This window comes from Pygocentrus nattereri, chromosome 11, assembly GCF_015220715.1.
Source record: "Pygocentrus nattereri isolate fPygNat1 chromosome 11, fPygNat1.pri, whole genome shotgun sequence".
In the NCBI taxonomy this organism is placed as follows: Eukaryota; Metazoa; Chordata; class Actinopteri; order Characiformes; family Serrasalmidae; genus Pygocentrus; species Pygocentrus nattereri.
The window spans coordinates 9,203,694-9,218,725 of record NC_051221.1 but is presented as its reverse complement, the minus strand read 5'-3'; the positions used below and the strand labels follow the sequence as shown (position 1 = coordinate 9,218,725).

The window sequence follows — 15,032 nt, the reverse complement described above, 5'->3', positions numbered from 1 at the left end:
CCGCACCCAGGAGCTGTTTAAAAGAGTGCATGACTCTGGACACAGAATAAGTTTCCTTTAAACACTCCTTTGACTGAAAGTAGCTACTTTAATAATTTGTACAATCAGTTTTCATTGTGCAGTATGGAGACTTCATGAAAGACGCTGACGTGCTGGTTTCATGTTTTTCTTTGTTGGGAACGGCTGACGAGCTGTTTAAAAAGTAGTTGGTGGAAAACAGCAATAAATGTTCACATTCCTTACCTGGTAATTAGACTGTGATAAAATCATCATACAGCTCTTGTGTCTGTTGACTGTTTAACTTAATTTGATCTTCATAATCCTGATAATATTTTTTATAAAAACAGAAAAAAAATAACAGAACAAAACACTACTTTATTCACATGGGCTGAAATGTTGTCCTAAAAAGAGAGAAAAGGTCATAATAACATGTTTATTTACTCCCTGCATGCAGTTTCGTTCCTCCATCAGAAACTCCTGCACTTAGAGACAGACTGAAAGCTGAAACCTGCAAAATCCCTCAACGCTGACACACTGTACGCTAAACAGTGTCGCCCCCCAATGGACATTAACTTCACAGAGATCTGGACAGTCAGGTTGCTGAGCTGAGCTGGACTATAGGAATCAGGTACAGACTCGGAGACGAACCCCAGTAACAGTAAAACGGCCTCATGAACTGAAAGATAAGCAGTTTCAGCCCCAAAAGAAGCTTCTACACAACAAAACACATGAGCGTCTGATATGCAGCCGTTATAAACTGAGCCAGAATGATTCCCTCAGTTTACATGTTCTACTCATATTGGCTGTGTTCTAGATAGAATACAGTACATGGTGTACTGCACTAGTAGAGCTGTCTCAGTCTGTCCTGGACTCTGTGGTGTTTGTACTCGGACCTCAGTCTCGGTCTTGCCAGTTTCTGAATTTCTGCCAATTTCCACTTTGTGTCTCGACCAAAACTCTGAGAACGAGCCGCTGTACAGTGGGGTGTAAAACAACGTGTCGAGACCACCCTCCACTAAAATGAAGCTACTCTAATTCTGCTGAATGTGACCCCTTTGCTGATTTCAGTCTACTAATACATGCTGAACACACTGAGGTCACATTGCTACATGTGAAGAAATTCACCAAAACACAGTGATTCAGTGAAGAAGCCCAAAGTGGCACCAGGCCTACATTAAAACAGGACTCTACAAACTGCTTTACTGCTTTATTTTTATTTGATGATTCAAGTCCCAACAGGTTAAAGGGGAACTCCACAGAATTTTCAGAAATTCTACATGTTTAAATGGTTGAGATGTAAACACAGTCATTCAGAGCAGTTTAGTGTGAAATGATCCATTCTAGAGAAACTTACTGAGTCAGAATTGTTCACAGTGGTGGTGATAGGAACCAGATGTCTGAAGAGTTTAATGACTCTAAAAACTTACAGAAAGTTATTACATGTAATGGTTATGAATCTGCTGCCTGATAACTAAACCATCGTTTTATGATAGTTTTGTGATGAAATTTTGGCTTAAAATGTATTTTAATCTACTTATTTAATCTGTTCATGACAGAGGGATACATGTAGGTGCTGAAATTTAAAGACTTTCCACTATTTTATCATCATTAATGTCACATATAAAAACTCAGAAGACATGTTTAGGTTCACTGGTGGTTTTGGACAGTAAATAAAATGGTTATATTTGTGTTGTAGACAGTGTTACGTCTGGTTCCTATCAGCACCACTGTAAAGAAACCTGAGTCAGTATGTTTCTCTACAATGAATCATTTCATATCAAAACACTGTGCATGACTCTGAATGAATTCAGTGACAAAGAACTATTCAGAAATTGTAAAAAATGGTGGAGTTCCCCTTTAAGCGGTCTTGTCTCACTTCCTGAACACCTTAGAGACCGCCTTAATGTCTCTAAAGAAGAGGGTCTTCCTCACTGTTACAGGGATGGTAGTGGATGTGGACGTACATCTGCCTCATTATTGGACTCCTCAGATAAACCTGTTATTGAATGGAGTCTTAGACTAAATCATGATGACTACACTGTTTTAGGATCTGTTATATAAAGCTCTTCTAAGTGAATCCTGACTCAGTGAATCTTGACTCAGTGAATCCTGACTGACACCAATCTATCACTATCACCAGTAAGCTGCACTCAAAAGTCAGTCATAAACACATTGTTTATGAGGTCTGCACCACCAAGTCTGCACTAATTAATGCACAGCTGATAGATAAGAACAGCTATAAATTGTGGGAACATGTACTTTGAATAGCCTACATGGCGAAACATGTTAAAGTCTAATGGCTGCAGTTCAAAACAACAAACAGTAGAGTTTATGTCTGATCTCCATTATATCCTGCAGTCTGTGATCTCATTGGTCTAGATTACTGACTCTCCAGCACAGATACTGTTCAAGTGATAACATTACCAGTTTGTAATGAAGGACAAAATACATAAGCCTGGTATACATGACTTGGCCACATGATAATTTTACTTGTTTATGAATTAATAAAGACTGAATGAAGAGCAACATCAAGTCATCCAGACTTGCCCAGCATTGGGCAATTCGCACTCAAGAAGTCCACAAGCAGGACATGATAAACAGAATAACACAAGGAGAAACTTCAGAAAGCTTGAGAAGCTCGACTCTAGCCTGATTTACAACATGCTGTGATGGACTAAGACTGTGAGCAAAGCACTGGAACACCGACCAGTTGGAACAGGTCTTTCCTGTGTGCAGTCCTGAGAAACAACAGTTCCGGGTTCGATCCTGTTTCTCCATTCTCCCCATCCCCTTCCCGGGGACATTGCAAATGGGCTGGGAGCGAGTTGGACAACTGATCTCTGGGGCAACCCTTAGGACGAGGAGCGGGTTTCCTTGGGTGTCGGCTAAGAAAATCTGCTACCAGAGCAGGATCCAGTATGTCCTTCGCCGACAACCAACATTGCTCCTCTGGGCCATAACCCTACCAGTCGACCAAGTACTGCAGCTGCTCACCACGTCTCCTTGTGTCCAGCAGCCTATGGACAGCATAAATCGGATCAACCTCTATCCTCTGGTGGGGGAGGAGTGGCATTCGGAGTCGCCTCGTCCAGAGGACCTGAAATGATAGGTTTGAGGAGGGATACATGAAAAGAACATTATACTCGAAAACGAGGAGGCAGGTCTAGTCTATAAGTTACATAATTTACTCTCTTTACAATCTTAAAAGGCCCAATGTATCTAGGCTGTAATTTGTGACAACTTCCCTCCGTGTTGCGGAAGTCCCTGGTGGAAGTCTCCAGGTTGGTATACAAGTGTGGTACCCCAGTGACGATCAGCCTGAACCATGTGGCGGTGAATAGCCTCATCAATGCACTGGTGGGTCTCCTCCCACACTCGTTCTCTTCGATTCATCCAGTGGTCCACCGCCGGTACATCCGTCTTTATACCAGTCCAAGGTGCGATTGGTGGCTGGAAACCTAGAATACACTGGAACAGAGTCATCCCTGTAACAGAACTCATAAGCGAGTTTTGCGCCATCTCAGCCCATACCAGAAATGTAGCCCAATCCGAGGGGTTCTCATAACAAAATAGTCTTAAAAACTTCCCAAGTTCATTGGCCGTTGGACTGAAGGTGATATCCTGATGTCCGACTAACTGTGACTCCAATATGTTAAAAAAAAGCAGACCAAACCTGAGAAGTGAATTGGGGTCCTCAATCTGAGACTATGTCCTCCGGGATACCGAATGTTCTAAACACATGTTGGAACAAAGCCATAGCGGTCTGAAAGGCACTAGGGATGGCCGAAAAAAGTACGAACCTTACTCCCCTTGAAAATCTGTCCACTATGGTAAGAACTGTCGTAAACCCTTCAGATACTGGTAGATCAGTCACAAAATCTAGAGCTAAATGTGAATAGGGGCGATTCAGTATGGGAAGAAGCATTAGTTTTCCTGCTGGCAAAGTCTTTGGGGTTTTCCACTCTGCTTCATGCTCCACTGGAAAGCTGGAACAAACACCTCCTTCATGGCTTTTTCCACTTCTTATGTGTTTTACACTCTCCTCAAAATGTCCAGTTACAGTTTAAAAACTCAGAGTCGCAGAGTCGACCCCAGTGTTTCGACTCTTAGTTGGCCAAGAATCGACTCTTTGACTCCCAAACGTTGTTGGTATGATCCGCTAACGTTAGCTGAGCCGTTAAGTCAGAGACAGGGCGGCTCTCCAGCGCCACAAACAGCCGCCAGAGGAGGGAAATTCAAAAGGCGCAGCATAATCATGAAGTTTAGACACAGGAAAGGAGTTGTGTTACTGTTAATCTTTAAAAGCTGTTTATAAAGCACTTTTAGCTGCCATCAACATTAAAAGTGCTAAATTAGACTGTAATGTCTATAGGACGCTCCTAACAAATTCAAAATAAATGAGTTTATATGGAACCTTTTGAGAAAAATCTATTTTTATATACATCTTTACATACATAGAAGAAATCAAAAAAATATGTTAACACGGCTATTATATTTTTGAGCACTTTTCAAACTTTTTTTCAAAAAGTTTTATGACTTTTTAATGTTGCCTCGTTCCATTTCATGGTGTCAGTGAGAACAAACCATTTAATCAATCACCCAACTTCACATTTTGCTGATAGCGGGTTAATGGTGCTTTCCATATTTTTGTGGAAAAAGAGTTTAATTTTAGTCTTTGTTCCCCACATTTGTAGCAAAATATATCTGAAAATTCTAATTCATATGTTTTATGTGTCTAAAATATTCAAACTACATTTGTATGGTATTTTTAACTTAATGTTGCTTTATGCCCACTGCAGTTATCATGAGTCATAAAGACAGAGAGAGATGACGCACTATTTTACATTTACATTTACAGCATTTAGCAGACGCTCTTATCCAGAGCGACTTGGAAGAAGTGCTGTTTCTGTCTAGTGAAAGTATCTTTGCTAGTTACCAATAGGTTAGAGAGAAAGACAGTCCTGAGCTCAGATACTGCTAGAAACAAGTCACTGTAGATACACAGAGAAAGGAACAGAGTTGAACACAGAACTCTGTGCTGTTCAATGCAACACAATACAATACAATACAATACACAGTGCAATACAATAAAATAGAGTACAGTACAATACACAGTGCAATACATAAAATACAGTACAGTACAATAAACTACAATACACAGTGTAATACATAAAATACAGTACAGTACAATAAACTACAATACACAGTGCAATACAGTAAAATACAGTGTATCACAAAAGTGAGTGTGCAGCTTATATAACAGTGTAAATTTATTCTTCCCTCAAAATAACTCAATATACAGCCATTAATGTCTAAACCACCGGCAACAAAAGTGAGTACACCCCTAAGAGACTATACCCCTAAATGTCCAAATTGAGCACTGCTTGTCATTTTCCCTCCAAAATGTCATGTGACTCGTTAGTGTTACTAGGTCTCAGGTGTGCATAGGGAGCATGTGTGTTCAAACTTGTAGTACAGCTCTCACACTCTCTCATACTGGTCACTGAAAGTTCCAACATGGCACCTCACGGCAAAGAACTCTCTGAGGATCTTAAAAGACGAATTGTTGCGCTACATGAAGATGGCCAAGGCTACAAGAAGATTGCCAACACCCTGAAACTGAGCTGCAGCACACATGCTTGAGACCATCTGAACCAAACAAATCTTGGTCTCATCAGACCATAGTCCTTTGTTGGCATGTATTCAGCAAACTGTTTGCAGGCTTTCTTGTGTACAGATTTCAGAAGAGGCTTCCTTCTGGAGTGACATCCATGCAGACCAATTTGATGTAGTGTGCGGCGTATGGTCTGAGCACTGATAGGCTGACCTCCCACCTCTTCAATCTCTGCAGCAATGCTGACAGCACTCCTGTCCTTTCATCTTTCAAAGACAGCATTTGGATGTGACGCTGAGCATGTGTACTCAGCTTCTTTGGACGACCAACACGAGGTCTGTTCTGAGTGGACCCTGCTCTTTTAAAACGCTGGATGATCTTGGCCACTGGCGGCAATCAGGTGAGGTGTACAAAGATAAGTGTGTCAGTCAAGCATGGTGGTGGGAATGTCATGGTCTGGGGCTGCATGAGTGCAGCAGGTGTTGGGGAGTTACATTTCATTGAGGGACACATGAACTCCAATATGTACTGTGAAATACTGAAGCAGAGCATGATCCCCTCCCTCCAGAAACTGGGTTGCAGGGCAGTGTTTCAGCATGATAATGACCCCAAACACACCTCTAAGATGACCACTGCCTTATTGAAGAGGCTGAGGGTAAAGGTGATGGACTGGCCAAGCATGTCTCCAGACCTAAACCCAATAGAACATCTTTGGGGCATCCTCAAGCGGAAGGTGGAGGAGCGCAAAGTCTCAAATATCCACCAGCTCCGTGATGTTGTCATGGAGGAGTGTAAAAGCATTCCAGTGGCAACCTGTGAAGCTCTGGTAAACTCCATGCCCAGGAGAGTTAAGGCAGTTCTGGTAGCCACACAAAATATTGACACTTCAAGAACTGTCTCTTAGGGGTATACTCACTTTTGTTGCCGGTGGTTTAGACATTAATGGCTGTATATGGAGTTATTTTGAGGGAAGAATAAATTTACAGTTATATAAGCTGCACACAGACGACTTTTCATTGTGTCAAAGTGTCATTTTGTCAGTGTTGTCCCATGAAAAGATATACTTAAATATCTGCAGAAATGTGAGGGGTATACTCACTTTTGTGATACACTGTATATAAGTGCAGCTTATAATTCAATGCTCATTTAAGTGCTGTGTGAAGAGATGTGTCTTCAGTCTGCGTTTGAAGACAACAAGAGACTCTGCTTCCTTGCCACTGTTGCCCCTGGCTTGCCCGCTGGCGGTTTTTACATTCTTGTTAAAACTTTGTCTTTTCTGGAATTCTGTGAAGCTGCTTTGTGACAACATCTATTGTAAAAAGCACTACAAATCAATTTGATTTGATTTGATTTGCTGTAAGGACAGCCAGTGGGAGTTCATTCCACCACCTGGGTGCCAGTACAGAGAACATTCTCAACGCTCGTCTTCCACATGCCTTGAAGGATGATTTTCTCCCTTCCCTCATTGTAACGTGTTTTTATTACGGGATGCAGGACCAACCTGCAAAATGTGAGCAGTGTGATCCACCAAGCTGGCCAGTAGGGGGAGCCACAGCCCCACCTCAGTCCCTCCCAGCAACCTTCTGGAGCTTTACATTCTCACAATGAGTAGTAAAACTCCCTCCATTTCACCTGTTCTTGCACTACTATGCCATAATGGACATTTTTTGTGGGAAACATCTTCATGAGAGCCCAAGCAGCCATAACCCCTCTGGATGCTGCAGAACTGAGCTGCAGCCTCATGTCAGAGTCAAAAATGGTGCTAAAGAACATCATTGAGAACATCACTGTTAAGCTGCCACTGTTGTCAGTACGAGGCTCTGTGGAGGCATTAACAAGACCGTTCCTGCAGTCTGTGGAGGAAGATCTGCATCTCCTGTTCATGTGGCAGGTCTCAAACTCGCATGTCAGATGTCCAGAAGCCCTCAGTGACCTCACTGTCACAAACGTCTTCAAAATGGTTGCTGACGAGCTGATGAACTCTATCCTCAAAACAGTGGAAGAGAGTTCATCATACAGTCCCAACCATTGCTCGTCCATGAGCTGGTAGAATACATACTCAATGAGAAAGTGTAGTCAGGTATTGTAAGTCGGTTCATGAAGCCAGCCACAACGAGACTTCTGCAGAAATGCCTGGACTGTATACCGTGCTATGAGTCCAGCCGACCCCAGACTGTCATCTCCCCATCTGAACTCCGTTAGTTGAATCTGTTAAGAAATCATTGTAATGCTATCGTATTCAGTATTAAGTCCTATGAAGTTTCCATAGAATAATGTCAGTTATTTGTTTTAATAAACAGCAACAAATACAAATACAGTTCCTGGGTACGATACATCAATGTTTATTAAATCATTTTTTGTTTAATACATTTTTATTTTCAGAATGTACAGGATTCATAAGATATACATTTGTACACGTACATATGTTGTATATAATGTTAGGAATGAACTAATTACATTGAACATTGTTACAAATTAATATACATAATACACAGTATACACTTTAGTGTTGCATATTGTGGATCGTTAAGATGCTAGGTTTCTCCTTTTTTAAGAAATGGAAAAACTGGATTAAATGAGGACTACATGCAGAAAAGACCTGTTCTGACTTTTCCTTGTCTTCAACTAAATAATAGATTTGGCTGAGGAGGTCCAAAAATGTGGCATAAATGTATTAGTAATAGGTCATACGGTCATACACCAGCACATCCATAGCCATTCCTACTTCACACTAGATATTATGGATAATACTGCATAAATAATGTTAGTTACAAGTGCACAGTGGTTTATATGAGGGCACACATGCATTGTGGCTGTAAAATGAACAGTCAATAACAAAATGTTAACGGATGCCACACATGGTGTATATCACAGTAACATCATCTGTTTCGATTCAACAGCCCTACAGCTCAAACCAGCTCTGGAAACACCCAACCAAAATGCTAATGGCTAAGCACTGAACCACATCTGCGAAAGGGAAACTAACTCAAATGCAAGGTTAAAAAGGATCATCTTAACAGTTAATAAATGATACGATACCTCATTGACACACACAACAGTGTACGATAAACTAATGAATGAACTTTAAGTTAGTTTCTCCAGAGTGAAACACCTTCTTCTCCAACACAGCCTTTTATGCAAATAACAAATAATAGCAAAATACCTATCAAAGGGCAGGTTGTCATGAGCTGTATGTTATAAATATCCCACTAACTCATTCAGAGCTGGTGATTGAAGTGCAGAGCTGTTTTGTATCAGGGGTATCTATGATATTGCACAGCCTGCTTATAGAGTAAAATGAAGCTTAAATGAAGTGTAAACATCAAAGGTCGGTTATTTGGTCGTTATTTGTCATACCGCAGTTTGGGAACCACGGAAATACAGCAATGATATCTGTGAAGTTTCACTGTAATTCTATGGGTAATTCTGTTAAGTTTACTATTAAGATTTTGATCTACTATTAAACGTAACTAGATGATTGAGGTAATTTGGGGAAAGTTCTTCCCTCATCAGTAACTTTGTAGGCAGATGGCAGCGTGTGAGGCAGAAGATACAGAAAAAACTAACAGCAAAACAGCTTCCATATAAGAATGCAAAGCACTTTATATTCAGTGCCATGAACAGTGAGAGTCTGAGACTCAATCTTTTGGCTGTAGCTTAAATCAGGCACTTTAGTTTTGAATTCTTTAGTTTCAGTCAGGGCAGGTCACGGCACTTCAAAGTTAGCTTAAAACAAACTTAATTTAGCTCATCAACTAATCATTATCAAACCTTCCACTCTTCCTTACTCACCATGAATATAAAAACAAAAAGAAAACCGTCCTTATAATGTATAATGTCATTAAGCTCTGAAAAACCGCTGTTTTGTCTTTTTTCCCCTAATATGAGGTGCAATAATGTTCAGAAATGTTCTTTGGTGTAGAAATGATCTTAATATAGTTCCTACCCAGTTTTCAATTAACCAAAATATGAACTGATCATCAATAAAATTTATAATTTTTGGGTTTAGTTGTCACTTTTACTTTTAAAACATTTGGCTGGTGTTTTATTTATTGACCTGCACTATCACTGTACTTGGTTTCTCAGATGATATCACAAAGTGACCCATCCATAAGAAGGCAAACCAGTACAATAAAAGTGTTGCATCAGTTTCAGTTGCCCCTCAAAATAATGCTCCCCTTCATGAAATAATGCTGTGCTTGAGGGGTGTTGTAAACTGGGAAATAACATTTTTCTCCATATGTAAACTGTACTCAGATGGCTGACAGATGTATTCACATCTAATAAACTTCAGGATTTGGAGATTGTAAGGTTATGAGATGTGATGTATAACACGAATTTTAACCTTTTTCATGAGGGGAAAAGCACTAAACTTGCGCAAATGTGAAAAATTTCTACCTGATCCACTTTAATTAGATCTGTGTACTTTTTAATGCAACCAAGGAAAAGCACTAGTTAACATTTTGGTATTGGCAAGAAATCAGCACCAAACAATACTGCAACTATAGAAAGTAAAAATCATTAGCATTAAACTTTATCTCAAATTTCCACAATTTTGGCATCCACTGACCCACTCCAAAGTGTTTCCAAACGGGGCTTTTTAGATCAGTAGTTATCGTGCTAATGCTGCCTTTTTCACAATCAAATATCACTTTTCACAATTTAATGTCTATTTTTTTATTTAATTATATAATTGATTATATAAACTATTGTTTAATAGTCCTACTGCAACAGATTATTTTATTTTTCACAAAAATCTAATTCTGCTGTGGAGCCACAAGGGAGCAGTAAAAGAGCCTCATGTGGCTCTGGAAGTGCATGTTGCTGACCCCTATGAAATGGGACCCTCAAATAAAAAAAAAAGAAAATTACCATAATACATTGAAACGACATTGAACAAAGATAACACAATGTTTATCATATTTTTGTCTTTGGTCACTCGTGCAGCCATCTTGCCAGTTTTTCTGTTTTTTTTCGTAGCACTCTGTTTGTAGCGAGTCTCTGAGAAACCTCCGTTTAGAGGGCCATGCAGCCCTAACACTTCACCCTACCCCTCTATCTCAACAGCAATTGGAACATCCTACCCCTGAGTATGAATGTGCAGAACAGAGGGCTAAGGGCTAAGTGGTAGGGGTGAGGGGTGAAATGGTGCTGGGCCTTGTAGACCTATTACACAGGAGGGTGCCCCTGTGTGGTCATTCACAAACCTGCACATTATGCAACAAAACAGAGGAAAAACACACAAACTGGCCACAGGCACGCTCACAGAAAGGCTTGTAACACCCCAACCTTAAAAATATGTGCAGTTGACAAATTTACAAATTCTGTATACAATCAACATTTAAATTACAACACTGAAAAATTTGTGGACAACTAATAATCAGGGTAAAACACACTCAAATTACTACAGTGAAAATACTACAATCAAAATTCTAGTCACTAATGCTGGTTAAACAAGTAAAGCAAATTGGAACACTGCACAGAAGACTATAAATCGAACAGAATTCATTACAACACTAAACTGCCATAGGCAGATTGTAAATATAAATCTAAATATCACTTACATCCTAAATTTAACAAATGAGCACAGCTCTGGAACACTATGGGGAGCACACACATGCTCTAAAACACAAACCAATGACAGGAACAGGGTGCATAAAACACATCCCATTAGAGAAATCAATTAAAACAATAAAGTCCAACCAACTAACTGAAGCAACGTAAGCAGCCTTATCCTGTCCAAAAACAAATGTGAGACAAACTGACCAAAGTGGGTCTTCTTGATCCTCTGTAAACGTACAAAAGTGTTTACAAACACAGATGTCAAATTGACCTAATCTGATCTTTTAAACAAAACAGCCTATAAAGATGTCAGATGACCAAATCAGATCTCTATGAAAGCAGACCCTAGAATGGTCTGATGAAACCATCTACTCACTGTCCAACATAAGATTAGATGAGCTGAATTCAGTGATTTGTCAAACACTTGAACTGAAGAACTCTAAAGTGTGATTTCAGCTACAGTCAAAAGAGTCTTAAACAATCACTGTTCATGCTACTGAAAAACGTAATTTCTAAAATAAGTGGAAGGGGGAAACTGGGGTGCTCTGCCTTACCCCTTCAATCATTTTTCCTGCTCTCTTCTTCTCCATTTCTCTTAGCTCTTTGTTGACCTGCTTTTTTGGTCCTATTTCTAATCTGGTCAAGGATGACAACCTGTGTCAGCCATGATCACAGATGTGACCAATACGGACCCAAACACACACATTACTATGCAGACTCACATACTGTGTATGTGTGTTTGTCTTTGTACTGTTGGACTTCATCCTCTCCTCATAAACCTCCAGTGTGTGAGACTCATACCAGGACAGGTGTGTGTAGTGTTCAGATGCTGTAAAACAGAGAATAGGACAGTGATCAATACCACGCTTTGAACATTCAGAAGTTAGAACAAAAGGTACCAACTTAAACAATACAAAAAAAAATATCAAACAGATAATGGTAGCTAAAAGCTCAACACAGATAAATTCTCCCTTAAGATTTATAATTTTTCTTTTAAAGCAGAATACTGAAAGATATTAAAATGATAATATTCCATAAACTGAATTGAACAAATACATATTAATTTGTTTGGCTGTAGTTTTAAATGTCAAACAACATTCCAGAAAGCTGAATGCATGAATGCCTGTGAATCTGTTTGATTTAAAACACTGGCCAAAGGTATGTAGAAACCTGAACACCACACCTATATGAGCTTGTTCGACATCCCAGGTGCATGCGCATTAATATGGAGTTGACTGCCATTTGCAGCTGTAGCATCCTCCACTGTTCTGGGAAGCTTTATACAAGATTTTGGAGTGTTTGGGAATTTGTCCCCATTCAGTCAAAAGAGCATTTGTAGAGGCCTGGCTCGCAACTCATGTTCCAGTTCATTGCAAGGTGGTCAGTGGGGTTAAGGTCAGGTCTCTGTGCAGACCACTGGAGTTCCTCTACACCACACTCATCAAACCATGTCTTTATGGAGCTCACTTTGTACACAGGGGCTCAGTCATGCTGGAACAGGAAAGAACCTTCCCTAAACTGTTGCCAAAAAGTTGGAGCATATAATAATAAAAATATATAAAAATAAAGATATTTTTGCATGTTTTCGTACAAAATTACCGTTCACTCGAAATAAGAAGCCCAAACCCTGAAAAACAATCTTAGACCATTATCCCTCCTCCACCAAACTTTACTGTTAGCATTCTGGTACATAATGTTCTACTGGCCTTCTCCAAAAACAGATTTGTCCAACAGACTGTCAGAAAGTAAAGCATGAATTATTACTGTAAAGAACATTTCCACTGCTCCAGAATCCAGCGGTGGTGTGCTTTAATGCTTCAGGTGTTTCTTATTCCCCTCAGTGTATTTATACCCCTGTGTTTGTTCAGTCAACTTGTCTTGCATTGTGGATGTTACCCTGTTGCTTTTTTTCTTTGATCTTGTTTGGTTTTGTTTCATTATGGACTTGTCTGTTCTACCACCCTCTGGTACAGTTTTTGGACTGTGTTAAATCTGATTTGAATTAAAGCAACTCACACTTGCATACTGCCTCCTTGCCACTAATGATACACAATTAGAGACTGATTTATTTCACCTTTAATTACATCTAAATTTCAGTGGGTCAAAACTTTACATAGACCAGGTCAACAGCCTGGAAAATTTCAGAAGTTGATAATGATTTTTACAAACTTTTGCTTGGCAAAATGTCCCAATTTGCAGCTGTCTTGCCTGTCTTGCCCTTAAAACCATAGGAAAATCCAAGCAACTTAGACATTATCTCAGGAAAATTGTGGTTTGCCTAGGAACCATGTCCAAAGAGATGAAGGTACCACAAAATCTGTACAGATAAAATAATGCATATATATATATATATATATATATATATATATACACACACACACACACACACACACACACACACACACTCACCAGCCACTTTATTAGGTGCACCTTGCTAAAAGGTTGGACTCCCTCTTGCCTTCAGAACTGCCTTAATTCTTGGTGGCATATTTTCAACAAGGTGTTGGAAATATTACTCAGAGATTTTGGTTGGTTGTTTGAGTTCCTGCTGCCTTTCTATCATCTTGAACCAGTCTGCCCATTCTCCTCTGACCTCTCACAACAACAAGGCATTTTCGTCCACACAACTGGATATTTCCTCTTTTTCTGACCATTCTCTGTAAACCCTAGAGATAGTTGTGTGTGAAAATTCCAGTAGATCAGCAGTTTCTGAAATACTCAGACCAGCCCGTGTGGCACCAACAACCACGCCACGTTCAAAGTCACTTAAACCACCTTTCTTCCCCATTCTGATGCTTAGTTTGCACTTTGGTTTTGCACAAGTTGTCTTGACCACCTCTACATGCGTAAATGCACTGAGTTGCAGCCATGTGATTGGCTGATTAGCTATTTGTGTTAACAAGCAATTGAACAGGTGTACCTAATAAATATATTGTATATATATATATATATATATATATATATATATATATATATATATATATATATATATATATATATATATAGCTTTAATCTCGAGCCTTCAGCACAAATTAACCGAATTAACTTCAGCTGAATTTCAGCTGAACCCCAAGACAACAAAAAACAACACAAAGGAACTGATGATGGAGTTAGAGGCTTCAGGTATCAAAGTTTCTATTTCCACCATTAAAAGAGTCCTACATGGGGGGTGTCACGTGACCTTGTGGGAAATGACTGCTTGAACGCGAGCTCCGCTCCAGTGAAGTTTTAAGTTTGTTTTCAGACCCTGTTGGAGTCGTTTTTTGTTATTCTCCGTTTACTTTTGAGACAACATGTCAGAGACTCAAGAAGTGCGAGATTTCCTGCTTTTCACATCCTCCAGACCCCAAAGAAGCACAAAGAAAAAGGAATGTTGATCAGGAGGAGGCCACATCGCAACCTATAGCTTCAAGCAACTTGCTAACTGAAATTCAAGAGGTCGGCTCTCGTCTGAACACTATCTCAAACCACTTGGATGCTATCGATGGCCGTTTAGACACCATTATAACTTCTCTCTCATCTGTGCAAACATCTCTTGCGGGGCTGTCTGAGAGAGTGGCATCGAATGAGACTTGGCTAACTGAAGCAGAAGCTAGAATCTCTACACCTGAAGACGCCTCTCAGGCTCAAGAAGGGCAGCTTGCTACGATGAAAAGCCACATCACGCAGTTACAAGCTAAGCTGGACGATCTGGAGAACAGAGGGCGGCATAAAAACCTCAGAATAGTGGGCTTGCCCGAGAAGGCTGAGGGAACTATGACTCTCGCCAAGTTTTTGAGTCTGAAGTTACCGAAATTGCTGAACCTATCCTCCGAATATCCTGCAGATTGAGATTGAGCAAGCACATCGCTCTCTC

At 40.0% G+C, this 15,032-nt stretch overlaps 1 protein-coding gene across 3 annotated transcripts in view; it reads right to left on the bottom strand.

The window, feature by feature from the left end:
• Positions 1-7,932: 7,932 nt before the first annotated feature.
• Positions 7,933-15,032, bottom strand: part of LOC108439793 (NACHT, LRR and PYD domains-containing protein 3-like) — a 65,396-nt gene continuing 58,296 nt past the window's right edge. For all 3 annotated transcript variants that reach the window (XM_037542631.1, XM_037542632.1, XM_037542633.1), the window contains one exon: positions 7,933-12,005. In XM_037542631.1, coding sequence (XP_037398528.1) covers positions 11,999-12,005 — 7 coding nt within the window. In that variant the 3' untranslated portion in view covers positions 7,933-11,998. The remainder of the gene's footprint in view (positions 12,006-15,032) is intronic.